The sequence below is a fragment of the Oreochromis aureus genome, linkage group 13, assembly GCF_013358895.1.
Source record: "Oreochromis aureus strain Israel breed Guangdong linkage group 13, ZZ_aureus, whole genome shotgun sequence".
NCBI classification, from domain to species: Eukaryota; Metazoa; Chordata; class Actinopteri; order Cichliformes; family Cichlidae; genus Oreochromis; species Oreochromis aureus.
The window spans coordinates 35,291,696-35,318,490 of record NC_052954.1 but is presented as its reverse complement, the minus strand read 5'-3'; the positions used below and the strand labels follow the sequence as shown (position 1 = coordinate 35,318,490).

The 26,795-nt window shown below is 44.5% G+C and overlaps 1 protein-coding gene across 2 annotated transcripts; it reads right to left on the bottom strand.

Annotated features, from left to right (window-relative positions):
* Positions 1-1,942: 1,942 nt before the first annotated feature.
* znf318 (zinc finger protein 318) lies at positions 1,943-22,522 on the bottom strand. 2 transcript variants are annotated; one of them, XM_031736089.2, is made up of 11 exons: positions 22,096-22,522; positions 18,359-18,468; positions 15,394-15,964; positions 14,092-15,277; positions 13,171-13,265; positions 12,874-12,973; positions 12,185-12,501; positions 8,038-8,229; positions 7,801-7,894; positions 7,117-7,235; positions 1,943-6,554 (listed from the first exon to the last, which is right to left on the bottom strand). In XM_031736089.2, the coding sequence occupies exons 1-11, from the start codon at positions 22,351-22,353 to the stop codon at positions 3,708-3,710; spliced, it is 5,889 nt and encodes a 1,962-aa protein (XP_031591949.2). In that variant the 5' UTR covers positions 22,354-22,522; the 3' UTR covers positions 1,943-3,707. The 2 variants fall into 2 exon arrangements, with proteins under 2 accessions (XP_031591949.2, XP_031591950.2); XM_031736090.2 differs by having other exon boundaries at positions 8,038-8,226.
* Positions 22,523-26,795: the final 4,273 nt, after the last annotated feature.

The following is a 26,795-nucleotide window of genomic DNA, read 5'->3' as shown; positions in this document are numbered from 1 at the left end:
AATTTGCACTAAAATCTAAATATTTCAAAAACTATAAAAGTTATAAACACCAAAAGTCACACCATACTAGCCCAGCTCCAGCCGCACAAAATGATGTAACATATGTACCCCTATTGTCAAAACTGTTTGGCAGAGGAGCTGGGAAAATTTTCACTAAAATATTAATATTTAAAAACTATAATATTCATAAACACCAAAAGTCATAGCACACCATTCCAGATCCAGCCGCACAAAATGAGGTAACATATATGAAGCTTGTCCAAAAACTGCGGGTCGAGATACACTGCAAAATTTCAGGCGGAAAAAGGAAAATAATAATAATAATAATAATAATAAGAATAATAAATCCGAGGAATAGTAATATGTGTGCCTCTTGGCATAGGCACACATAATAAATCCGAGGAATAGTGGAGAATAATAATAATAATAAATCCGAGGAATAGTAATATATGTGCCTCTTGGCATAGGCACACATAATAAATCCGACGAATAGTAATATGTGTGCCTCTTGTCATAGGCACACATAATAATAAATCCGAGGAATAGTAATATGTGTGCCTCTTGGCATAGGCACACATAATAATAAATCCGAGGAATAGTAATATGTGTGCCTCTTGGCATAGGCACACATAATAATAAATCCGAGGAATAGTAATATGTGTGCCTCTTGGCATAGGCACACATAATAATAAATCCGACGAATAGTAATATGTGTGCCTCTTGGCATAGGCACACATAATAATAAGAATAATAAATCCGACGAATAGTAATATGTGTGCCTCTTGGCATAGGCACACATAATAATAACAATAATAATAATAATAATAAATCCGACGAATAGTAATATGTGTGCCTCTTGGCATAGGCACACATAATAAGAATAATAAATCCGAGGAATAGTAATATGTGTGCCTCTTGGCATAGGCACACATAATAATAAATCCGACGAATAGTAATATGTGTGCCTCTTGGCATAGGCACACATAATAAATCCGACGAATAGTAATATGTGTGCCTCTTGGCATAGGCACACATAATAAAAACTAAAAATCACACAGCAATAGTACATTGAAGAGACTGAAGTTCCGCCCATCCCATTCTTCTTATGAAGTGTTGTCGGAAATGTATTCCTGCCCGTGCACTGCTGGTTCCGTGTTCATTGTGTAACTGACCACCAACATTAACAGGATGCTTACATTAGAGCCTCTTACTGTGTGTTTTGTTTAGGTTTACACCGGCTTGGAATGACCAAAATTAGAGAGGGACCAGCCTAACACATGAAACAGGAAACGACCGCCATGTAATCCATTTATTTTAACAAAATAACTGTATCCTAATTATCACCTATTTAAATGGTAACTGTAACAGAATACAGTTACTCATATTTTGTATTCCATTACTCCCCAACACTGTAGATACCCCCCAACATGGAGACAGGCTCAATCAGAGGCTTTACCTGAGACAGGTGAGCCCGCTGGGTCACAAACTGCAGTTTAATAATCGTATAATCGGCTTGAGTATTTGGACTTGTCCCTGACTACTTCTGCCATGGGCGCCACTGCGCGGTTCTCAGATTTGACACTCGGTCACAACTTCCAGAGTCGATCCAACTCTGGCTGCAGGAATCTCTGGAAGGATTCTTAATCACTGCAGATTATTCATCAAACCTTCAAATACAAACTAAATAAGAGAGAATATCACAAACTATTCTGGGTCAGAATCACCTTCTGCTTTATACTCTATAATCATCCAGACATCAGGCTCTCAGAACTTTACTAATAATATATAACTAATAATATTTTTTAAATCAGATTTTTGCCTTTTATCTGTAGAAGTACTTAAACCTGAGCCGAGCATCCCGTGTGCTCCCGTGTGTTCCGATTTTGTCCCTATTTTGATTGAATAAAGTTTCTTTCCCTTGTAATGAGCCCACAGAGACATGTTGGAGTTTCTCCTTTTATTAAAACTTTAACACGTTACAGGACAAGCAGTTTCAAACACAATGAAGGAAGAACATCTGATGCAGTTCCAGAGACTGTTTCATTCAGGGGCATCAGAACAAGCTTTCCAAGGTCGAAACGAGGCCTTAACTGTGAACCCCCCCAAACTACACTGTGCTCTTTGAAGGAGCAGTCTTCCAACTATCCCAGAACCCCATCAGTTTCGTCTGTATGAGGCCATTCAATAGGTGATGAGGGAACAACATTTCCTTTTAGTATGATACGCTCTGCTTTCCAACCATTTGTTTGAGACCCTAACAGGGATTACAGCCTCTCATCTGCAAGTTCTTAAACAGCTTAACCACAAATTTAGCACGTTACAGTGAGTTAATCTGGGTTAGCTGGATCAAACACTGAGAACCAGTGAAAGGACCATGACTCAGATCTTCGCCTTCACATTGACATATTTCCCAGACACTAAGAAACTTTTGACGATCTGGTTGCTAAATTAAGCCTCACCTCGTGTTCTGAGATGCCATATTCTCTGAAGGTTCAGGAACTTTGAGGTCCAGGTCTCAGGTTCTTTTCTAGCATTTCCCAGCCACAGATTTATCTATTCTGAGACAGATGATTCAGTTCAGACCCTTTACACAGGGGAAGACATCCAGCAAGTCTGAGATCAACAACAGAAAGGTCGCCTATATATAAAAAAAAAAAAAAAATACACAGATGCTTGAAAATTTAAGAAATGAGTCTGGGATGAACTGTCTGAACTTTGTTGGGCTTTTTTTGACTTCAGGAATCTTTTATTTCCCGAAAGGTTCTGGGCCAACATTTCCTGTGACAAGAAGCAGAAATGAGGTGAAACCAAACGGTTGGTCCAGATGAACTGTGAAAGGGTCCAAGGATTACAAAGTGTTTCAGGTTCACCTCAGCGTATGGAAATTCACAGGAGTCTTAGCAGACTCATCCAAATCATCATCATCGTCAGCTGCAGCTCCACTTACAACAGAGAGCACCTCAGACAGACACTGCTGCCTCAAAGGACAAGTTGTGTCATTACAATAAAAGACTGTGTGCTTTAGTGAGCCTGGTTTATGTATTTCAAGGACTGGGTCAGGCTGAAAGTCCGCAATTGTGTTTTTATTATTTAGAGCCAGGTAGCATCAGGTACACCGTAACTAAAAACTAACAAATCACAACCAGACCAGGTAAGCGCTCTGATTTTATAAGGTTTCTCATTCAGTAGATCGGATGACAGCCGTCTACATGAGCTCACTTGTCCTGTTAGGTGAAATCATTGTTCATTTAAATGCAACTCCAAAACGCAAAACACCAGCGCTCGCAGCTGCCGAATACGATCAAAGAAAGGAGGTTTATTGTGTTATTTAAACAGAAATGGCATAAATCAAGCAGTTTATAGGTTTTTTTGAGTATTTAAATTCTTCTTTTAGTCTATTTGAAACCTGCGATGTGTAAGCAAAAGCTGCATAACTAGGAGACTCCTGGGTGGGGATAAATGTCCTGGACACGTTTCTATGAGATCAATCAGACCTAAAAACAAATTCTGGAGAAAACAGTGAACAAAGGAATTCAACTAAACTCTAAATAAATCTGGTCCTTTAGACAGGTGAAGTCCTTCAGCAAGTGTCTATCTCGTCACTTTCAGATGCCCTCCAATATGTGACACACTGTGGCTTCAGCCTTTCTGAATGGCCCAGTGGTTAGAATAAACCTTGCCCCCATGTCATAAAGCCCAGTCGACTCCTACTCAAAGTTAAAATCATATTCAAAGTCCAGTGAGGTCATGTCAGAGGGCAGGCCCAGTGTTTCTGCAGTTATCTTCATAATCTGAGGGTTCGCCTCACTGGACGCCTCAGCCTCCGGCTGCGACGTAGAGCCAGGATCTACCATGTCCAAGTTCTTTGGGTCTGAAGTTGCAGCATCAGTGTCACCTGAAGCTGACTCGGGTTCTGGTTCAGGCTGGTTCTGGTTCAGCTGCTGTCGGGTCTGGTATCTTGTTTGGGATCGGGTTTGCCGGGTTGGCCGAGGAGCAGGCGGGGTTTTCTTACCCCTAGTTTTAGGACCCGTTTTTGGTTTGGGTTCAGGTTCTGTGTCAGAATGAGCCTCTGGATGGAATTGGTTGCCCCTGTTTAATTCTGACTGTCGGGGCTCTATTTGACTTTCAGGACATGGTTTGAGCTGGGACTCCAGTCTGGAAGACTGACTCTCTGGGAAGATTTCGGGATCCAATTTGGCTGTCACGGACTGGTCTTCAGGTGCACTCTGAGCCTCACACTGAAGCGGAGGAGACAATCTTGGTTGAGGCATTTGCGTGCTTCTTTCATTAGGTAGAGCCAACTCAGATGCGGAGTCTTTGGCAGACTGCAGGGACCAGACAGACATGATTTGAATGCCTGAGTTTGTCAGGGTCAGTGGGTTTTGTGGGTGTTCATTTGGACTTCGTTGTGGAGATCTTTGGAGTTCATTTGGAAGTGGGAACTGAGTAGGACCTTGTGCCTTGGGCTGTGGTTCAGGCTGGAGTTCAAGGTGTTGCTGTGTCTGTGGTTTGGACTGTGGCTGAGACTCTGTTTGGGGCTCTGATTCAGGGTGTGGTTTGGACTGTGGTTGGGCTGTTAGGGCTTTTGGAACTAAAAATGGACTTTTACTGCCACTACTGCCTTCAGCTCTAGAATCTGATGCTGGTTTGCTGAACGAGGAGGGGCCCGTTTGGCTGATGCTGCTGTAGAAGATACCAAATAAATCTTGGGCTCTGGCTGCAGCCAGGTTACTCCTAAATTTGTCTGATTTCTGAGCTCCATCACACTTATTCATGAAAGGTGGAGGTTTGACAAACACCGTACGAGTCTGCTCACCCTCTGGGACACCAGGAGCTGCCACGTCAGACACAATCTTTATCATGGCTGGTTGTGCTGGAGTAGCTGTGGTAGCTGAAGAAGTTAAAGGTTTTGCCTGTACTGGGACCGGCTTTAAGTTGACTGGGACAGGTTTAGAAACTGTTGAACCAGGATTAAATTTAGAAGGTGTAGGAGTTGTGACACCTGCAGGGGCAGTCTTTGACTGGATTGGGGCAGGTTCAAACACTGGTGGAGCAGGGTTAACTTTAGAAGGTGTAGGTGTTGTGACACCTGCAGGGGCAGGATTTGGCTGGACTGGGGCAGGTTCAAAAACTGTAGGAGCAGGATTAAATTTAGAAAGTGTAGGAGTTGTGACACCTGCAGGGGCAGAATTTGGCTGGACTGGGGCAGGTTCAAAAACTGTAGGAGCAAGATTAAATTTAGAAAGTGTAGGAGTTGTGACACCGGCAGGGGCAGGATTTGGCTGGACTGAGGCTGGTTCAGAAACAGGCGGAGTAGATTTAACTTCAGATGGTACAGGCACCACGGGTGGAGGTCTAACCTGAAACAGGGGAGGGACTGCCTCAAATGGCCCAAGTTTATCAACGTATGGGACCGTTTTAGTCTGAAGCAGACCATTTCCGGAACTCAAGGGAGGAGGCGTGAGTACTGCGCCCTCTGTTGGAAGAGACTCTACTAAAGTAGGGTTTTGGGGTTTAATGGACAGAAAGGTATTCAGAGATGCAGGTCTGCCCATCAGGGTTGGCTTCCTCAGACCTAGAGCAGGTGTAGGGAGGTTGGGTCGGATCCGTCCCCGGTTGGACATCCAGGGAGCAGATACGCTTGGCTGGTTTCCCAGCTTCTCTGCGATCTCTTTGGCAACAGCTACTGACTTTGCAAAAGAGTCTTCCACCGAGGGTGACTTGTCCTTCGCAGCGGCTTCATCCTCCTTGATGAACTCTGCAGCAACTTTCTCCGCCTCCTTTGCCAGCATGTTCTCCTTCTTCTTCCAGATGAACTTTCCAAATGTGGTTGTTGCTGGTGTAGTTGGTTTACCAGCCTCCAGGCTCTGCTTGCGGAGCTTGGCCCTCATGGCTGGACTGGGGCCACAAAGAATTTTGGGCAGTTCGTAGGGTTTTGGTAGTGGTTCGGGCTTGCTGACTGCCAGCTTCTCTGGCTCAGACTTTTTAAAACCTTCCCTCTCAGGTTTAGGTTTGCATTCATCTCGCTCTTTCTCATTTTTGGATCTGGCATCTGAATATTTGCCACCTTTAAATTTGTCCCCATCATCTTTCGAACCATATTTTGGACGGTCATTAGCATCGGTGCGGTAATGGTACCGATATTCCTCATCCCTGCTGTATCTGTACCGGCTGTCCCTTTCGTCTTCCTCTCGGCTGTAATGGTACTTGTCTTCCTTCTTGCTGTAGTTGTACTTTTCATCATTATTTTTCTTGCTGTAATAAGGCCACTCCTTTTCAGGGCTCTTGGCACTCTTTAAATCCTCCTTTTTGCTTGGCTTCAGCTTATCCTCGTCTTCCTCCTTTTTCATTTTTGACTTGTCCTCCTTTGAAACATCCTCTTCTTTCTTTTTCTCCTTTTCCTTTTTCTCTTTTTTGTGTTTGGACTTTTCCTCTTTGCTGTCTTTCTCATCGTCGTCATGTTTACGTTTCTTTCCACTTGCCTCTAAGGCCAGTCCGGCCTGGCGGTCCAGGTTCCGCCTCTGCTCGTACAGTGGATTCTCATACATTTGTTTCTGGAGAGGAAGAGTCAAGAATATATATTGAATTCCACTTTGGTCATTTGACATATAAACGTGTAATCTTACAATCTACACATCAGAAATGATCAAACCCCAGAAATACACTGCTCAAATAATTCAAAGCAACACTTTTTAGAGCATGGGGAAAATTCCAGATGACAGGCAGTTAGTCTACAGCTGGCCATAGATGCCCCTCAGCCCAACAGCAGAACTGGTGTCTGTTCCTTTGTACAGGATGAGAACTGAGGAGCATTTTTAGGTGCTGCAATGAAATTTCAGCATAATGGACGAGCCTTTTCTTTTTGATTGTTGGCGTCTTTGAATTCAGTCGTCTGTAAAGATTCACAATTTTCTCTTCCATTAAACCATGTGGCTGTCCAGATTTCCAGGATGAGTGGGGGTGGGGGGTCTGACCTCTGAGATCCCATGTGTGAAGTGTTGCTTTATTTGAGCAGTCTATATCAAGAAAAGGAAAGGCAGACCTGACCACCTTTTAAGGTTTAGGTGGCGCAGATCTCTGTATGCTTGCCGATGCTTAACTCATTGAGTTCCAAACCTTATATTTCTCGTTGTGAGCGTGCGTGGTGACATGCTCTTCTGCACAGATGCCGTCGCCATAAAACTCTCTGCACAGCAGGCAGAAGAAACCTCTGACGGGTACCAGGAACTCTGAACCTGCAGCGCGACACACACGACATTTTCAACCCTCAAACGGAGGATAAATGAGCTACCAATCATGTTTACCTTATGGAAGTGTCCATTTCCAGTACCTGTCAAGAAAGGAGAAGGTTAAAGAGACGGGGTGCTGACTTTTTTGGAAAACAGATGGTAAAGAGTCGAGTGATTATTTCAGAGCAGTGAAAGATGAAAAATGCTGCAGCTCCTCAGCAATAACCGGGGGCCTGCAGGAGATGCAGTCAAGCTGTTTTTGGGGTGATGCCGACACACCTGCACCAAGAACTTAGCACACTTTACCAACTGTTGTTGCATTTTCAGCAGCTTTCAGAACCATGTGAGGCATGAAAAAGAAACGAATCAGCACTGGAGGTGCGGACAGGAGTCTCCCCTATGCTCCGATGCGAATCACTTCATTATCACTGTTTTCATTAAGAGACAGAAATGGCAGCAGAGATCCACACTGAGCTCCACCTGGAACCAAAATACGGCTAACAAAATTCAGTGGTTCAAAAAACAGACTGTGATAAGTCTGCAGGATCCTCTGATGGTGCAGCACAAGTACCTTTAGCGGGTTTCGTCAGCTTCTCGTCTGGTGGCTGGTTCTTGTTCATTTTGCTTGGAGTGGAAGCCCATGGTCGGTCATAGGGGTCCAGAGTCTGAGGAACGGAGAAGAACATGAAATGTAAAAGAGCAAAGACGAGGAGCCCGTCGAGGTATGAATATCAACTGAATATCAAAGAGAGAGAATTTCAGACAATGTGGGCGATGATGCTTTAAAGTGTAAAACATGAAAACAAACCTTTAGGTGCGTTTTGCTGTGCAAGTGTGTGAAAAAATCAAACATGGAACCACACGTAGCGTTACAGTTTTTGCACCAGTGGTTTCCAGCGTCATAGTATTCAAATGGCTCGGGGGGCGGGGCTGGAGCTGCAGTGGCGTCGGGCGGCGTGTGCAGGGACGCCTTTGAAGGCGACAGAGTCACGCAAATCTGCTAAAGAAGAACAAAGAAAGAAAAATGATGGAGAGTCAAGATGGTGGGCAGAAGAGCGACAGCCTGCATTCAGAGCAAAAACAGGAGCTCCTTTTAAAGGGTTTCTTACCTTGTGTGACTCCGCATTGAAGATGTCAACGCGTATCCCTCAGACGGTTTTTATAGCGGCAGTAACTTCTTACACAAAATTTCAACTTGAGCACAAACTTGCAGCAATCACGATGAAACTCAACAGTCTAAATTCAGTCTATAACCCAATGCTCAGCAGCGTTGTTTTCATGACCAGTCGCTCATTAACGCAAACTAAAATCTGGATCTGACTCGACCAGTATCCACGCCTTGGTAGCGTTACACCTTTCTGATGCTGACACCCAGCGTGTGACAGCCAAACCAGCCGAGCAGCAGCTGTAAACGTGAGCCACACACGTATGTGCTGCTTTAATACCTGAAGTTGGATGTGTCTGGACGAGGATGGGGTGCTCTTCAAACCAACATCGCTGCGTAAGTGCACTAAATGATGAGCGAGCAGTTACTGATCATCATCGATCTGTATAACCTGGCTCACGGGGCCTTCGCTGGTGTGGCTGTCACAGCTTCAACAACCAATCACTGATGAGGCAAGCTGCACTGTCATACACGCAAACGCTTCTGAAATGTACACTGTGATTGTCCTAGAAGCACGAAACATTCATCATCAGTCTGCAATGACTACGATTCAGTACAGCCTTCCCACTGTCGCCAAAGCGCTCGCTCATAGGCGGTCACATGACTGTTGGGTTTTCTCTGCATGTGTTATTGTAGGGTCTACCTTACACTATAAAGCGCTTTGACCTATCTCTAATAATCAGCTATGTACCACAGGCCTTCAAGCTGGCTGTAGTTAAACCTTTACTTAAAAAGCATCTCTAGACCCAGCAGTCTTAGCTAATTACAGGCCAATCTCCAACCTTCCTTTCATATCAAACATCCTTGAAAGAGTAGTTGTCAAACAGCTAACAGATCATCTGCAGAGGAATGGCTTATTTGAAGAGTTTCAGTCAGGTTTCAGAGCTCATCACAGCACAGAAACAGCTTTAGTGAAGGTTACAAATGATCTTCTTATGGCCTCTGACAGTGGACTCATCTCTGTGCTTGTCCTGCTAGACCTCAGTGCAGCGTTCGATACTGTCGACCATAATATCCTATTAGAGCGATTAGAACATGCTGTAGGTATTACAGGTACTGCACTGCAGTGGTTTGTATCATATCTATCTAATAGACTCCAATTTGTAAATGGTAAATGGCCTGTATTTATATAGCGCCTTTATGGTCCCTAAGGACCCCAAAGCGCTATACATATCCAGTCATTCACACACTGGTGATGGCAAGCTACATTGTAGCCACAGCCACCCTGGGGCGCACTGACAGAGGCGAGGCTGCCGAACACTGGCGCCACCGGGCCCTCTGACCACCACCAGTAGGAAACGGGTGAAGTGTCTTGCCCAAGGACACAACGACCGAGACTGTCCGAGCCGGGGCTCAAACCGGCAACCTTCCGATTACAAGGCGAACGCCCAACTCTTGAGCCACGATCGCCCCATGTAATGTGCATGTAAATGGAGAGTCCTCTTCACACACTAAGGTCAATTATGGTGTTCCACAGGGTTCAGTGCTAGGACCAATTCTGTTTACATTATACATGCTTCCCTTAGGCAGCATCATTAGAAGACATAGCATAAATTTTCACTGCTATGCAGATGACACGCAGCTCTATCTGTCCATGAAGCCAGGTAACACACACCAATTAGTTAAACTGCAGGAATGTCTTAAAGACATAAAGACCTGGATGGCCGCTAACTTTCTGCTTCTTCATTCAGATCAAACTGAGGTTATTGTACTCGGCCCTGAAAATCTTAGAAATATGGTATCTAAGCAGATTCTTACTCTGGATGGCATTACCTTGGCCTCCAGTAACACTGTGAGGAACCTTGAGTCATTTTTGACCAGGACATGTCCTTCAATGCACATATTAAACAAATATGTAAGACTGCTTTCTTCTATTTGCTAACATCTCTAAAATTAGAAATATCCTGTCTCAGAGTGACGCTGAAAAACTAGTTCATGCATTTATTACTTCCAGGCTGGACTACTGTAATTCATTATTATCAGGATGTCCTAAAAACTCCCTGAAAAGTCTTCAGTTAATCCAAAATGCTGCAGCAAGAGTCCTGACAGGGACTAGAAAGAGAACAGATTTCTCCTGTTTTGGCTTCCTTCATTGGCTTCCTGTTAAATCCAGAATTGAATTCAAAATCCTGCTCCTCACATACAAGGTCTTAAATAATCAGGCCCCATCTTATCTTAATGACCTTGTAGTACCATATCACCCTATTAGAGCACTTCGCTCTCGCTCTGCAGGCTTACTTGTTGTTCCTAGAGTATTTAAAAGTAGAATGGGAGGCAGAGCCTTCAGTTTTCAGGCCCCTCTTCTGTGGAACCAGCTTCCAGTTTGGATTCAGGAGACAGACACTATCTCTACTTTCAAGATTAGGCTTCAAACTTTCCTTTTGCTAAAGCATATAGTTAGGGCTGGACCAGGTGACCCTGAATCCTCCCTTAGTTATGCTGCAATAGGCGTAGGCTGCCGGGATTCCCATGATGCATTGAGTTTTCCTTTCCAGTCACCTTTCTCACTCACTATGTGTTAATAGACCTCTCTGCATCGAATCATATCTGTTATTAATCTCTGTCTCTCTTCCACAGCATGTCTTTGTCCTGTTTTCCTTCTCTCACCCCAACCGGTCGCAGCAGATGGCCCCCCCCTCCCTGAGCCTGGTTCTGCCGGAGGTTTCTTCCTGTTAAAGGGAGTTTTCCTTCCCACTGTCGCCAAAGTGCTTGCTCATAGGGGGTCATATGATTGTTGGGTTTTTCTCTGTATTTATTATTGTGCGATCTACTGTACAATATAAAGCGCCTTGAGGCGACTGTTGTTGTAATTTGGCGCTGTGTAAATAAAGCTGAATTGAATCAACTCAACGAGAGAAACTCCACCTCCAACTACTCCAGACTGGCGGAGCTTTGCCATGCACGGGTATAAATGTTGGCGGCCATAACAGTCCAATCTGACAACATGTGATGTCACAACAAACAGACAGAATGAGAGGAGAGCGCATTAAAGCCCGACACAAGCACACGTGAATCCTCCTAAGCTTTGCAGAGGTACATTAGCTTGCTAACCTTTATGGAAATAATATTTTATTTTCTAGAAATACTTTTTTGACTTCCTGTTTCTACGTTTCACAGCTTGCTGAGCTGAACTGGTACTCTAAACTACATCACTCGACCACAAAGATTGAAATATTTTCAAACCGTCTTATTGTTACTACAGCTGCATTAAAGCGCACTCTCACTCTGAGCGTAACGAAAACAAACAGCAGTAAAAGACATTAAAAGACATTTCTATGATGATGAATGGATTAAACTAATTTACATTAGACATTAGTGAGGTTTTAGCTCCACCCAGCGATTATACAAACCCTTCACATCCCCGATAAACTTCTTGTTTGTTAGCAAAGCTTTAAAAACATTTCATTTCTCTGAGCTATCTATTTCCAGTCTAACGCGACAAGATCGCAGAATCTTGTCATGAAACATTTAAACTTCTTATATTAGCATTTTTATATAAAACCATTAAACAGCTGATGTTCAATGAAACTAGTTTCACCGCTGACGTGATGATGAGGCAGAAAAAACTACAGGCGCAAAGTAAGATCTTCCAAAATAAAAGCATTGAATTCAAAATAACAGCTTTAGAGGACAGTGGTCTGCAGGTGAACCTCACTGAGTGAATAAAGGAACATGTTCTCAGTGCTTCTCGACACATCTCGTCTGAGTAAACTCTGATCAATATCTGACCCTAGCTATGCTTTCTAACTCCAATATCACTTCCTGTTACCTCCTCTGCAGGTAAGTATACCTTCATCGCAGGGCCGCTGGCCGCCGGCCGCCCTTCTGGGCTCCTTTCTGCCTCACGTTTCTTCTTCTGTGGTGGAGTCTGCTGCTCAGCCTTCTGGACCTCGGGCGGTTTGCTGATCCTGCGGGGTCGGTCCGACGGGTTCAGGCCAAGGATGAGTGCGACTTTCTCGATCTCGCTGCGTTTCTTCTCGGCAGCCTCGTGCTCCTTGCGGAGGTTGGAGATCTGGGCCATGACCTCCTCCTGCAGGTGGCTGATCTCCTGCAGCAGAGGGTCTTTGTGGCCATCCTTCTCCCGGCGCTTCTTCCTCAGCAGCTCGCCTGAAAAACATTGCAGGGCAAATGTCAAAGCGCCATCAGTGACATCCCATCGATCAGAAGGTGCCTCCTGCAGCTCCATGTTTTCATGTCACAGCTAAAACAACAAACACCAAATGAAACTTTCTACAGCGGCGGGTTTCTGAAATGATCTGCTGTACACAGCTGTGCATGTGTTGAATAAAAACAAATAAAAAGAAGACCCAGAGGCGATCCCTGAGGATCTCCAGTCTCATTTCAGCTAATAAAAGTGTCTGATTTTATACTTCATTAATAAACTTAAAACCAACACCAGCTTTATAGGACGTCCTACCACATCCTGGCTGGGACTGCTGGGTGGGCGGAGCATAAATCACCTGTAACACAGTAACACACCTTGCTGCTTCCTGAGCCTCTCCAGCTCCTTCATCAGATACTCCTTCTTCTTCATCCTGATCTCTCGCTCCTGCTTCAGCTTCTCTCTCTCCTCCAGAACCTGAACAAACCAACACAGTCACAGGTGTGAACATCCAATCAGCTGAATCAGCGAGTCAGAGGCTCCGCCCAAATCTACATCTTTCCTTCTTGGAATGATCCACATCTCAGTTTTTCAGGTGGAGCCAAAGGATGTGGAGGCATAAGCTTCCTTCTGACGTAAATGCAAAGATGTGGGAAGAAGCGATGGAGGCTGACCTTCTGTTTCTGGCTCTCGTTGTTCTGCTCCTCAGACACTCTCACAGCTTTGGCGCTCCCCTTCTCTGCGTGCTGGGTGGAGCTCTTCACCAAACCTGAGGATGGACAGACACATTTATTTACACTGACTGACCCACAGCTTCTCATCCTGCACTCGCTGCTCGATGAATCCAGTTTATTCTTCCAGCGCTCGCCAGTTCTGTACACTGGATTCAACGGTGGCCAACCATGTTTTACACTGATTATGGAGGCGGGTAAAAATAGTAACAACACATTTTAAAACTATCTGAATGTTTATGACTTAATGACGTGCAAATATTTGTGTAGTGAACATATCAGCCTTCTCAACCTATTAAATAACAGCTAATAAAAATGGCCAAGTACTCTGAAGCAAACAGACTGTACATAAAGCTGGAAGCAGCTTCTTAAAGCTGCATTTTTTTTTTTTAATGTCCAGTAGGGGGCGACTCCACTGGCCTGACTGTAGAGAAGCCTTTGAGAGGGACTGTCCTGCTCATGAAATTAGCTAGCTAACAGTCTCAGTCAGTGCTTTCAGGTCTGACTGTATAAAACATGAAGTTTATTTAAGTCCCGTTACAGTCACAGAGGAGCAGCAAGCAGGGGACAGTCATTGGATAATGAACATTTAATCACAACTCATTAGCCAATGAGGATGCAGAGTCTCTGTGACAAATCAGTAACTGTTATTGAACAGTTACTGATTTGTCAGCCCTGTCTGCTACATGCTGTTTTGAGGAAGCTGCAGAGGAGAAGTGAGAGGACAAACACTACAGCAACCTACACGCAAGGATCCGTGACAGGAAGAGGCGGGGCCACCTGGTTAGCAGTGAGGAAAACATCCCGCAATAAATCGTCACGCTCAGACTAAATGTGATAAGAGTTCTTTAAAAGGAGACTGACCTTTGACCCCTGGCTCAGGGGTGTAAGCCTGTTTGTAGGGCAGTGTGGGGGGGTACTCCTCAGCACCTGTAGGGGGAGGCATCCCCATGTTTGGGGGTGGATATGTGGGGGGCCACTGCTGGGGTACGAAGGGCAAGTAATTCCCATACTGAGTGTACACAGGCGGGGGGTAGCTGGGGTGCATCATGGCGGGGACCTGCGAGGGGGGGTAGGTGGGGATGGGTACACCTGGATGAGGGGGGTGGCCGCTTGGCTCTGGAGTCTGACAGGGCGGCGCTGCCGTGTTGCTCCACTCGCCTTTCTCCTCTTTAACGTCACGGTCTTGGTGGGATTTGAGCTGAGCTGAGCTCTTCCTGCGGTCATCCTCGTCGCTGCTCCAGCCCGCGCCAGTGGCACCGCCACCCCGTCCGTGGCTCCGACTCCGGCTGGTGCTGCTGGAGCTGCCACTGTGGCTTCGTGACCTACGGCCCCGCCGGCTGCCGTCAGAGCTGTCGGAGGAGTACCGTCTGCGCCGTGTGGGCGTCTTTGTAGGTGGTTTGTTCCCGTGGAGACGTTCTTTGGTCCTGGCAGCCATCTTGGTAATTTCGGCCACTCCAAGGTCCAGACCGATGGTTTTAAGCAGATCCTGGATCTTCTCGTACTCTTCTAGTGCCTGGCGCTCGCCCTCCTCCAGGGGCTCGGTCCCAGGCGGGTAAGCGGGGTTCGACACCTGGACCGTGATGTTCTGGTCGGGGCTGATGGTGGGCCGGCTCACATAACTGTCCGTGGAGTGAGGGGGCTGAAGGGTGCATCCGTGTGTCTGAGCAGAGACCAGTTTCTGCTGTGGGTAGTCTCCATACAGCACCTCCTCAGTTACATCTCCATACAAGTCTAGACTGTGGGGCAAGACTGGCTCCGGCGCCGGCGGTTTGGGATCCTCCGAATCGCCATACAGGAATCTCTCCTCATCGTCAATGTCGTCTAGCACCTTCTCCTGAGTCCTGGGCCCCGGCGTTGTCATCCCCAGCAGGCTGAGGATTTCTTTGATCTCAGCGTCGAGGCCAGCACGGCGAGCCATCTGTGGATCAGACCGCAGCTCCGCCAGCATGGACGCCACCATGCGAGGGTCAGCGCCTTTAACGGCGTGCAGGAGCTGATCGGCCAGTCGGGACATGGAGCCATCCTGAGTTTGAGGAGAGTCCGTGCTCTGTAACAGAAATACTATGATGGTCATTTTGAGGAACTCCGCCGTGGTCATCTCTGCTTTTTGGCGGACAGAAGCGTGTATCAAAACACCGACTTAAACACTGTCTGCAAACTTACCCTGACAGATGGCGAGTCCTCTGAGCTGCGTTTCTTCAGGATGGATTTTGTTGGTAATGTGAGCAGCTCCTCAAGTTCCTTCTTGCGTCGAGCCATTTCCAGCTCCTTAAACCCTTTATTCAAATCTGTCGCATCACCTCTGCTGTGGCTGCTTGAGCTCGAGCTGCTGCTCGCACTGCGACTGCGACTTCGGCTCCTCTGACGGCTCTTACTGCGAGCATAGCTTGTCCCTTTGCTGTAGCTCCGCCCTCGACTCCTTCCTCTGGATCGAGACCTAGATCTGGACCTAGATTTAGACCTGCTGCGGGGGCGACTCTTGCTGCGGCCCTGACTCTTGGCCCTGCTCCGGTCCGGACTGTGGCTCCTGTTGCGGCTCTGGCTCTTGGCCCTGCTCCTGGCCCGGCTCCGGTCCGGACTGCGGCTTCGCCCCCGGCTCTTGGCCCGGTTCCGTTTTGGACTGCGGCTCTGGCTACGGGGGCGGCTCTTGCTCCTTCCAAGACTCCTGGCCCGACTCCGGTCGGGACTGCGGCTGCGAGGTCTGCTCCGACCCCGGCTTTGCTCGTACTCCCGTCTGTATGGAGACAAAAACATAAAGTAGCTAAACCTCACTGGTTGTGCAGATAACACATTTTTTAACATTCACTGACACATAATTGTCAGAAACCTCGAAGCACAGGCCAAGGGGGCGGTGTGGCAGCAATTTTTCACACCAGCCTATTAATCAACCAAAGACCAAGACAGACTTTTAATTCATTTGAAAGCCTGATGCTGTTATCATCTATCGTCCACCTGGGCCTTACACAGAGTTTCTCTCTGATTTCTCAGACTTTTATCTGATTTAGTGCTCAGCTCAGATAAAATAATTATTGTGGGTGATTTTAACATCCATGTAGATGCTAAAAATGACAGCCTCAACATGGCATTTAATCTGTTATTAGACTCAATTGGCTTCTCTCAAAATGTAAAAGAACCCACCCACCACTTTAATCACACTCTAGATCTTGTTTTAACATATGGCATAGAAACTGAACATTTAACAGTGTTTCCTGAAAACCCTCTGCTGTCTGATCATTTCCTGATAACATTTACAATAATTGATTACACAGCAGTGGAGAGTAGACTTTATCACAGTAGATGTCTTTCTGAAAGTGCTGTAACTAAGTTTAAGAATATAATCCACCCACTGTTATCATCTTCAATGCCCTGTACCAACATAGAGCAGAGCAGCTATCTGAATGCTACTCCAACAGAGGTTGATTATCTTGTTAATAATTTTACGCCTTCATTTTACCCATCAGAGAAAAAATTACCCATAATCATCTCACAGATGTAATATTATCTACAGCTAGTTTCAGTACCACTGATATTCATTTAGACTCTTTTTCTCCAATTGATCTTTCTGAGTTAACTTCAATAATTACTTCCTCCAAACCATCAACGTGTCTTTTAGACCCCATTCCTACAAAACTGCTCAAAGAAGTCCTGCCATTAATTAATGCTTCAATCTTAAATATGATCAACCTATCTCTAATAATCAGCTATGTACCACAGGCCTTCAAGCTGGCTGTAGTTAAACCTTTACTTAAAAAGCATCTCTAGACCCAGCTGTCTTAGCTAATTATAGGCCAATCTCCAACCTTCCTTTCATATCAAACATCCTTGAAAGAGTAGTTGTCAAACAGCTAACAGATCATCTGCAGAGGAATGGCTTATTTGAAGCGTTTCAGTCAGGTTTCAGAGCTCATCACAGCACAGAAACAGCTTTAGTGAAGGTTACAAATGATCTTCTTATGGCCTCTGACAGTGGACTCATCTCTGTGCTTGTCCTGCTAGACCTCAGTGCTGCGTTTGATACTGTTGACCATAATATCCTATTAGAGCGATTAGAACATGCTGTAGGTATTACAGGTACTGCACTGCAATGGTTTGTATCATATCTATCTAATAGACTCCAATTTGTGCATGTAAATGGAGAGTCCTCTTCACACACTAAGGTCAATTATGGAGTTCCACAGGGTTCAGTGCTAGGACCAATTCTATTTACATTATACATGCTTCCCTTAGGCAGCATCATTAGAAGACATAGCATAAATTTTCACTGCTATGCAGATGACACGCAGCTCTATCTGTCCATGAAGCCAGGTATCACAGACCAATTAGTTAAACTGCAGGAATGTCTTAAAGACATAAAGACCTGGATGGCCGCTAACTTTCTGCTTCTTCATTCAGATCAAACTGAGGTTATTGTACTCGGCCCTGAAGATCTTAGAAATATGGTATCTAAGCAGATTCTTACTCTGGATGGCATTACCTTGGCCTCCAGTAACACTGTGAGGAACCTTGGAGTCATTTTTGACCAGGACATGTCCTTCAACGTACATATTAAACAAATATGTAAGACTGCTTTCTTCCATTTGTGCAACATCTCTAAAGTTAGAAATATCCTGTCTCAGAGTGACGCTGAAAAACTAGTTCATGCATTTATTACTTCCAGGCTGGACTACTGTAATTCATTATTATCAGGATGTCCTAAAAACTCCCTGAAAAGTCTTCAGCTGATCCAAAATGCTGCAGCAAGAGTCCTGACAGGGACTAGAAAGAGAGAGCAGATTTCTCCTGTTGGCTTCCCTTCATTGGCTTCCTGTTAAATCCAGAATTCAAAATCCTGCTCCTCACATACAAGGTCTTAAATAATCAGGCCCCATCTTATCTTAATGACCTTGTAGTACCATATCACCCTATTAGAGCACTTCGCTCTCACACTGCAGGCTTACTTGTTGTTCTCAGAGTATTTAAAAGTACTAGTATCAGATTACTTAGATGAGACGTTTCGCTGTGAACATCTTTTAATGGTGAAATCATTTCCTTTTCATTAGTAACACAAAAGGACCACATCTGCTCTTTCTTTATCCAACTGTAATGCCTTCAACCATCACAATAAATGCAAAATCTACCTAATGATCACCTTTCGAGATGGCACAAGGAGGCGGAGCCAGAAGGTCCATTCAGCTCGTTGCCAACGGTGATGACGAGGTTGTGGTCCAGGGGAATCGGGCCACGTGGAGACAGAGACCTCTGTAAGAGAAACTCAAAAATTCAGTTTGATCAAATGGACCAATACGGCAATGCCATGATGATCCATTTGGCAAAATAAATCCATTTGGTATCCTAGTTGGTCTTCAGACAACAATTCTGACGGCTAAAGAACCAAATGGGACAGACAAAAAAAAAAAAAAAAAAAAAAAAAAAGAGAAACTCAAAAATTCAGCACTAAATCTCTCAGAGTAGAATACAGAGAGGACAGTCCAGCGCCTGTGGCACGTAATGGGAAAAACGAACCTTCTCACCATCAGCGTCTGTGACCTGATGGAGATGTTTTATGGCAGCTTCGTGTTTTGTTTGGGGTTTTTTCAGGTTTCTGAGATTCTGATTACTCTACAGTTTCTAACCTGAGCGTTCCTGAGCTTACAGTACCAAGTGTGGTGGGAGCAGAGCTGGATTCAGCCAAAGTCCTTCTTGAAGTATCTCCAGGCACTTATTCTGAAGAACTATAATCAACTAGAACTTTATAGGTCACTGGGACATAAACTTCATGGCTGAAGCAGCACTTAAACCAAAGTAAGATTTTACAAAGCTCTTTGTCTTGCAAGTTAAACGTCTACCAACGTCATTATTACCAAGAAACATCCTAATCAGAGTCTTGCTGTTCAGCATACGTGCTCCAGATGCCCTTTCTTCTGCTCACCTTCAAGGCCCTTCATAACCTTGCTCCTCCTGACCTCTCTGACCTGTTAAGCACTACCTCTTCTGATCTTCTTCTTCTATCGAGCTTGCTGTATCTTCTTTCCGCCTTAGCACCATGGGAAGCAGAGCTTTCAGCTGCTCTGCTCCCAGGCTGTGGAGCGCTCTACTCCCACATAGAAGACACACTGGTTCTCTCCCCCAGATTAAATCTCAACTCAAAACTCATCCGTTCAAATCTGCATATTCACTGTGAACCTATTGTTTATATTCTTATTCTACGTTTTGTCATTGTTCTACTGTCTTATTCTATTGTTAAGTGTCCTTGGGTGTCTTAAAAAGCGCTTTTAAATAAAATGTATTATTATTTTCTGAGGTTGCTCCTGGAGGATCCCGAGGTGTTCCCAGGCCAGCTGAGCTGCTGAGTCTCCGATGTTCGTGGTCCAAGCTCTCTCCACGGGGTTTTCAGCCCCTCCTGCCCTCTCTCTGGGAACATTACGCTACAAACAAAGTGCTAGCCGTGGAATCTTCCTCCACAGAGCATCATTACTGCTCCACACTAATGTGAAACCCACCATCACTGCCGTTAGCTGTATGTGTTTTTATGATGAGGCTGAGGAGGTCAAGTTAAACGTTCAGGGCTCGCAAAATCGCTAGCCCGACGTCCCGGGGCTAGCGATTTTTCCAGTCGGGCTACCAAAATCTATCTCAGCCCTGCCCGTCGGGCTATCATAGGAAGGGAAAATATATGTCAATGCTTTTGCATTTTCTTTCGCAAATGTAGCTGAGTAATTATGTTATTGGCATCGATGAGCCACTGCCAATATGTGACACATTGAAATCGTGTTTGAATTTGTGCTTGTTTTTTGCTTTCACTTTGCGATTGCGCGAACGGTGTGTAGAGAGCGGCAGCACTGATTGGTGAGTGACGATTAATTGCGCACCAATTCCTGTGACATCGTCTTATCACTCATTAGCTTACTATTCAAACGTGACAAGTGAAATCTCCCACAGCAAGCTTAAACATGTGAGAGGTTGATTGCGCAGAGAATCGCTGACCGTTATGTGAGTACGTGTGTAAAAGCAGCAGGATTTACGCCGGTATTTTAGTTCTGCTGAGCTAGGGCTGTGCGATATGACCAAAATCTCATATCCCGATATTAAGACATCTATCGTCCGATAACGATATAAATCACAAAAATGTAACATTTTCTGTAAATTCTGTGAATGTCGGGCAGCTCGATTTGCGTGAAGTGTTTCCAGCTGGTCGTCGCGTACCTGGAGTCGAGTGTTTTAACTGATGCATGAAACGATACATTTTTAGACATAGGTTGTAACGGCCGCCGTTTTCTTTGTGAGTATTTATTACACAGCGTGCTGCGGGGAAAAGCCTGTTCTAACGTTTGAGTCTAAGGTTTATTTTTAGCACCTGACGGCTCTTTTTGCTTCTCATCCGTAAATACTCTGCATCTTTCACGTGATTCAGTTTATTTTGAAAAGTCTCAACAGGATCTTGAGCTTTATTGTGAAAGGTTTATGTGGAAAATAAACAAGCGGACACGAGGTGGTTTTACCGTCGTTGTTGCTAACGACAACGCATAAAAACAAGCGCTTGTCCTTCTGTAGTGTGGTTATATTAAATATAAGAGAAAGAGAGAACTTTAGGAAATTAATATAGCCACTACAGTGACCATCAAAACGATGAAAAAAATATTGCCCTAAACAGTTTATTTTGCGACACCACGAAACAAACGATAGCGTAAAATGAAACGATAGACGTTTTTATATCGTCATCCGATATATATCGTTATATCGAACAGCCCTATGCTGAGCCAAATAAGACAGGTCAGGGTGAAGAAGGGGCAGCCAAAGAAAAGCCGACCACAAAACGGAAAAGTTATGACAAATCAGACTATGAGGCAAAAAGAAAGCTCAGCTTTTTTGGTTTCATGGACAAAAGAATTTCTGTGGCTGGAATATGACGAGCTAAATAACATCATGTTCTGCCGGGTGTGTTGTGAGTTTCATTTCATTTGAGTCCACAAGCGCCTTTGTAACTGGGACCAGTAAGTTTAAGAAAGACCCCATCAGAACCCATGAGAAATGCAAGAAATGCATTATTGCCCAGTCTGCAGTATCTGTCCCAGAACAAACAGCAATTGCAAAAACATACTAAAAATAAACCAAGCACAACAAGAAGTCCTGAAAAAGCTGTTTAGAACAGCGTGCTATGTTGCAAAGAGTGAACTACCATTGTCAAAATTTAGCAGTCTTTGCAAACTTCAAAAAGCAAATGGCCTCGATCTTGGTTCCACTTACCTCTTACCCTTGACTTCAGTGGAAATTTAAGATTCAGGATCTGACACAGACTGATTCATGTTCTACACAGTTCTGACAAGTTCATAGAAATTTCTGTTCAATTAGAACCAAATATTTGAGTTGATGATTGTAATTTTTATACAGTTGTTGTGATTTGTATTTTAACAACTTTCTGATTAATTTTTGTTTCCGTTACAATATTATACTTTAATGTATAATATTGTAAAGGAAACAAAACATTAAAAAATTGCTCTCTTTTTTATTCGGGCTACTTAAGTTTATTTTGGGCTACCAAAAACTGAAGAGTGCCTGCCCGAAGGACTACCAGAGACTTTGAAATTTTGCGAGCCCTGACGTTTCAAGGCTCGCTGTGTTGAAACGAGTCGTCGGGCAGACACGTTAAACAATAAAACTAAATAATAAACGCGGTACATAAACTGAAAGCTAAGCTCGCGATAAATTGGTCGGTTTTTTTAAAGGAGTCTGGTCTGAAGCTGATTCCAAACACACTGTGTATAAATGAGAAACAGACATTTTTCCTCTCAGCCGTATCCGTCCCCGCAGACCACCCACACCGGTGTGTGTCCAGTAACCTGCCGGCTGTCCGATGTGTTCGGCCCGTTCGGACCCCGGCTCTCTCACCTCTCTCGGCGGACCTCCGGTCCATAACTCCCCGCCGCGATTGCTGTCTGAGCCCGGGGAAGGGTACCTCCTGCGCGGCGGCGAGCGGCGGTAGAGATCCGGGGGTCCATGGTCATGGTAGCCGGAGTGGTACGGAGGTCTGGGCCGGCTCCGGTCGTCCCTGTAGCCCGGGGCCGGGTAGGGCCTCGGCGGAGGCGGACCCCGGCCTTCAAAGGGAGGCGGGTAGCCCCCTCTCGGAGGAGGCCGACCGCGGTACATCTCCTTCCGCGGAGGGCCTGCGGCTCCCCGCGGGCACGCTGCGTAGGTCACTGAACGAGGACGACCGAAGTGCGGATATCCGCGGATAGATTGCAGCTTCTTTTCTGCGGATATTCGAATAAAAACGGAACTCAGAGGTTTAGCTACCTGCAGCACACCAGCCTCCCGCTGCTTCTTCCTCTACTGCTGCTGCTCACCGACATAAACAGCGCTCAGCGAGCTGCTGCCATCCGCAGGCAGAAACCTGTACTGCACATTCACAGCAGCGCTCTCCTCGGCATCAGTTCTTCAACTCATCTTCCTCTGGGCCTTATCCTCACAGTTTTCGTCACAACAGCAGTACAATACAATATAATATATCATATCATATCCATCCATGTATTCTTTTGTGCTTATCCATCTCAGGGTTTGGGAGGATGGAGAGGGTAAACCCTGCCTGGAGAGCTTGCCAGTCTAACAGAGATAGACAGACAACCATTCACACTCAGAGTCACACCTACAGGTAATTTAGAATCGTCGATTGACCTGACGCCATTAACTGCATGTGTTTGTGAAGTGAAAAGCATATTTAAACTGTCCTGAATGAGCTCTGCAAATGTCACGGGGTGGAAATGGACAAGTTACTTAGGGTTTTTATTGTGCATGTTTTGCTGTGTTTTACTTCCTTTTAATATTTTAATATTGTACAGTGTTTTATTTTTATGAGTTTTATTGCACGTTTTTATGGTATTTATTGGTGACTTGTCCGGAAAGACTCCGCCCCTCCCCGATTATGAACCTGCTACACCTGCGAGGTCCCATAGGCCAATAAGAGGGCCTACCAGACTACTGCGAGGAGGCTCGGGGAGGCTTGAGAGACAGGTGCAAGAATGGCAGACTAGAAGTGGCAGGTGACGGCCGGAGTTGGCGTCAGTGCGAGTCTGGTGAAGCTTGGCGTCAAGCGGGCAGGAGGATACAGCGCCAGCAAGCAGGGATGCGGAGCGAGCGGTCCGACTGCTGCAGCAACAGGAGGCCAGATGAGCTCTGCCCACCCGGGGTAAGTCTTTTGACTTGTCCCCTTTAATGAATGATAGCCGCCTAAAAGAGTAGTGACTGCCGCTGCCTTTCTTTCTTTAGCGCACCGGGGCGGAGAAGAAGGCGAGGACGCCGTCGGGTTTCCCTTCTGCACCGCTTCACTGGATTTTTAATTCTTAGTGACTTTTATACCGTGGCGGTTGCCACTGGACTTTTAATGTTGTGTTTTATTGATTTTTTTTTTGATTTTTTTTTTTATTTTTATTGTGTTGTCCCCTGGCCAGGGCTGTTTTAATTCATTTTATATTTTTAACTGTTTAAATATAATAAATTATATTTTAGCCTTACAGTTTTTAAATTTGTGTGCATTCCCTTGGCTGCTCCACTGCTCTGTCCGTTTTGAGGAAGGTTTCCCTCCTTTAATAGCACTGTGCAAAAAAATCACCTTCCCTCCGGTACACAAACACCCCTCAGGCATGAAGCCGTTCACTTTCATCAACAACTGGATTCCCTGAATTATGATGCATGTTCCTTTACATCTGTCGTGCACTCTAGAAGTTTCCTGGACATGTAAATTCTTATACATCAGCCATTTTGACAGAAACCGATTGGTATGCAAACTGATAGATAAAAGCCAGTGGTGTTTTTTTTTTTTTTTTTTTTTTTTTATTACAATGATAAATGAGGAATTTCAGGCAGATTTGGAGCTCAGTAGCAAACCTGTGTGATGGTTATAGAGCCTGCAGTGAGACAGCATTAATGAATCAGTGAGCAGAGTATATTCATTAATGAATTTCAGGGCTTCTTTGTATCAATGCATCTTTAAAAAAGAGTCAATAGGATAAAAATGCTTCACTGATCCTTTGAGTAAAAGCAACAATAGTAAAAGTGTGAACAGATTCCAGCTGATGCAGTGAAACCACAGAAAACTGATCATGTTTCATTAAAAACTTTGCATCCAGTTTCCTCTCAGAGCAGAAGAAACGAAAAAAAGAATCTCCTGTTTAAAACATTTAAAACACTTTTACTTTAACAGGTAAAGGAGCGTTTATAGAACTTCACCAACAGATCAGCTCATTCACAAATGTACTCCACGTTACAACAGAAACACGATAATCCAACTTTTGTTAACACACAGCAGGACACCGTCAGTCGTAGATGGGCCTTGTTATGGAAATTTTAACAATAACCTGCAACACACCCAGTGAGCTTGATTTGAAGTGGGTTTAATAAACACATTGCAATGTGGAGAGAGCATCCCAGTGAAACACCAGGACCATCTCTGCCTTGTGGCCACCGCCCTCACATCTTATATACAGAGACAGACAAAGAACATTGCACAAACTAACATGTTGGCCCCTCTCACGGGGGGCTATACCTCCTCCCGCACAGAGAGAATTATGACCTTGTTTTCTGCTTAGCCTTCACCTGAGGATTTACATCCCTGATAAGCAGAAGAAGTCTCACTATCTGTTTAATGTCTCCCATTACAACGGCCTCACTGTGTTAACTTTCCACATGCATGTAAAGTAGTGGCAGGAGTGCTCTTACTATGGTAAAGTGAGAAAGTGATATTACTATAACTAATGTGATATAATTAAATATGTGATTAATATATGAAAAAAGAAATCTGCCACCACAGCCTCCCCAGAGCCCGACCTCAGCATCATCCTGACAGAGAACACAACGAAAGGCTGAAACATCCAAAGAAGAGCTTCCTCCAAGAAATGTCCTCATATGGACCAAAGTAAATATGGACTTCAGTGCTTGCATTAAAGCCAGCAGCTATTCCCCCTCCCTCCAGGATGAGGACTCTGCTGTCTCGCAGGCCACACCCAAGGCAGTGCGCCCACCAGAGACAGATGAGTATGGAAGAAATATAGTATCATCAGAATCCAACTATTTTTAGACATTGAATTTATAACACTGAATTTTTATCCTCCAAATTTCCCTGCAAAAATATTCACCTGCAAAAATTCACCTGAAAAAAATTCACCATCAAATATTCACCTGCAAAAAATTCACCTGAAAAAAATTCACCATCAAATATTCACCTGCAAAAATTCACCTGCAAAATTCGCCTGCAAAATTCAACTGCAAAAGTGTTGAACTTAAATGACCCAAGCCAGAGCAATCAGCACTAGATCGAGTCGAGCGGCTCTCAGCCAATTAAATTACGCTGTTTGATCACATGACACCGTTAGCCAGCAGTGTGTCTCCTGAAAAGAGAGCTGTTTAGAGGTGAGGGATTAAGGCTGTATCCCAATTCAGGGTCTGCAGCCTTAAAGTACGCAGCCTCAACGGTCTTCAAGGGCCGCGTACTCAAAGACCGCTAAGGCCGGAAGTGCGAGGCTCGTGAAAAGGGACGGTCTAGCCTCCGTCGCGCTTCCCAGGTTGCCTAGCAACCATAACACCAACCGCTGGAAACGTTTCATACAGCTTTGTTTGACAGAAATGAAGGAGAACATATTTTGTTCGTGTGTTTGTTTCTACACCAGCTTTGTGTGATTTCATAAGTATCTGAGGCTGAGACCACAGGACTGTAAAATATGATTGTTGGCCTTCATATCTGTACTGAACAGTCATTTAAGATTAGCTAGTAAACAACAATTAGCCAATGTTGTTCATGAGACTAAAGTCAGTGTAAATATGATATGGCCAATATTATAGTTATTATATTAATCATTATAAGTTATTACAGCAGTGAGTTTGAACTCTCAAATCAAATAACTTCTATTGTCACATCACATGTGCAGGTACAGCACATGTGAGTGAAATTCATGTGAGTGAACTCTGTGTCAAATACTGAGCTTCAGTAAAGATTCAAGTTGCAGTTATTTATAAGTCCTATCACCTTAAATCTTCACTCAAAGACAAATATCTTTGACAGTGCATATATAGGTGTATTATATATAAGAGACAAATGTTGTTCATTTAATATGTTGGCATTACTAAATTTGGCTCAATGCTTACATATATGTGTAAAAAGAAAATGTACGAGCTGTGAAAACTGTTTCTAATAAACAAAGAGTAGACTGATATATTAAATATTCCTTTATTGGGTGAGAAAATCAGACCATGTCATAACTGCTTTAAGTCACACAGAATAGATATCAGAGCCTTAAACAGGCCGACTTCTGCTAAATGGGTCAAACTGGGCAGAAAGTATACAAACACATGACATCCTTATAGAATATGATGTAACACTATAGATCAACTTAGCTCAGAATATATAAAGCATACAAACAATTACAACAATATGATGCAACAAACACAGCAGTGCTACTAATCCAAAATACTCAAAGCTTCATAGAACTGAAACAAACATTTATCTTTAGCTCCGTTCTGCTGCTGATACATACTTTAGGTTTCTGAATATTAAACTTGTTGCTGCCTTTCATAGTGTGTAACTTGAAGGCCCTGAGTAC

Bases quoted from the DNA above. Each gene is read 5' to 3' on its own strand.
- znf318 (XM_031736089.2), bottom strand. From the start codon at position 22,353: ATGTACCGCGGTCGGCCTCCTCCGAGAGGGGGCTACCCGCCTCCCTTT. The intron at 15,278-15,393 runs GTAAGTTTGCAG...TTTCTGTTACAG, and splicing joins AGGACTCGCCATCTGTCAGG to AGCACGGACTCTCCTCAAAC. The intron at 12,502-12,873 runs GTGTGTTACTGT...AATGTTTTTCAG, and splicing joins GAGGCTCAGGAAGCAGCAAG to GCGAGCTGCTGAGGAAGAAG.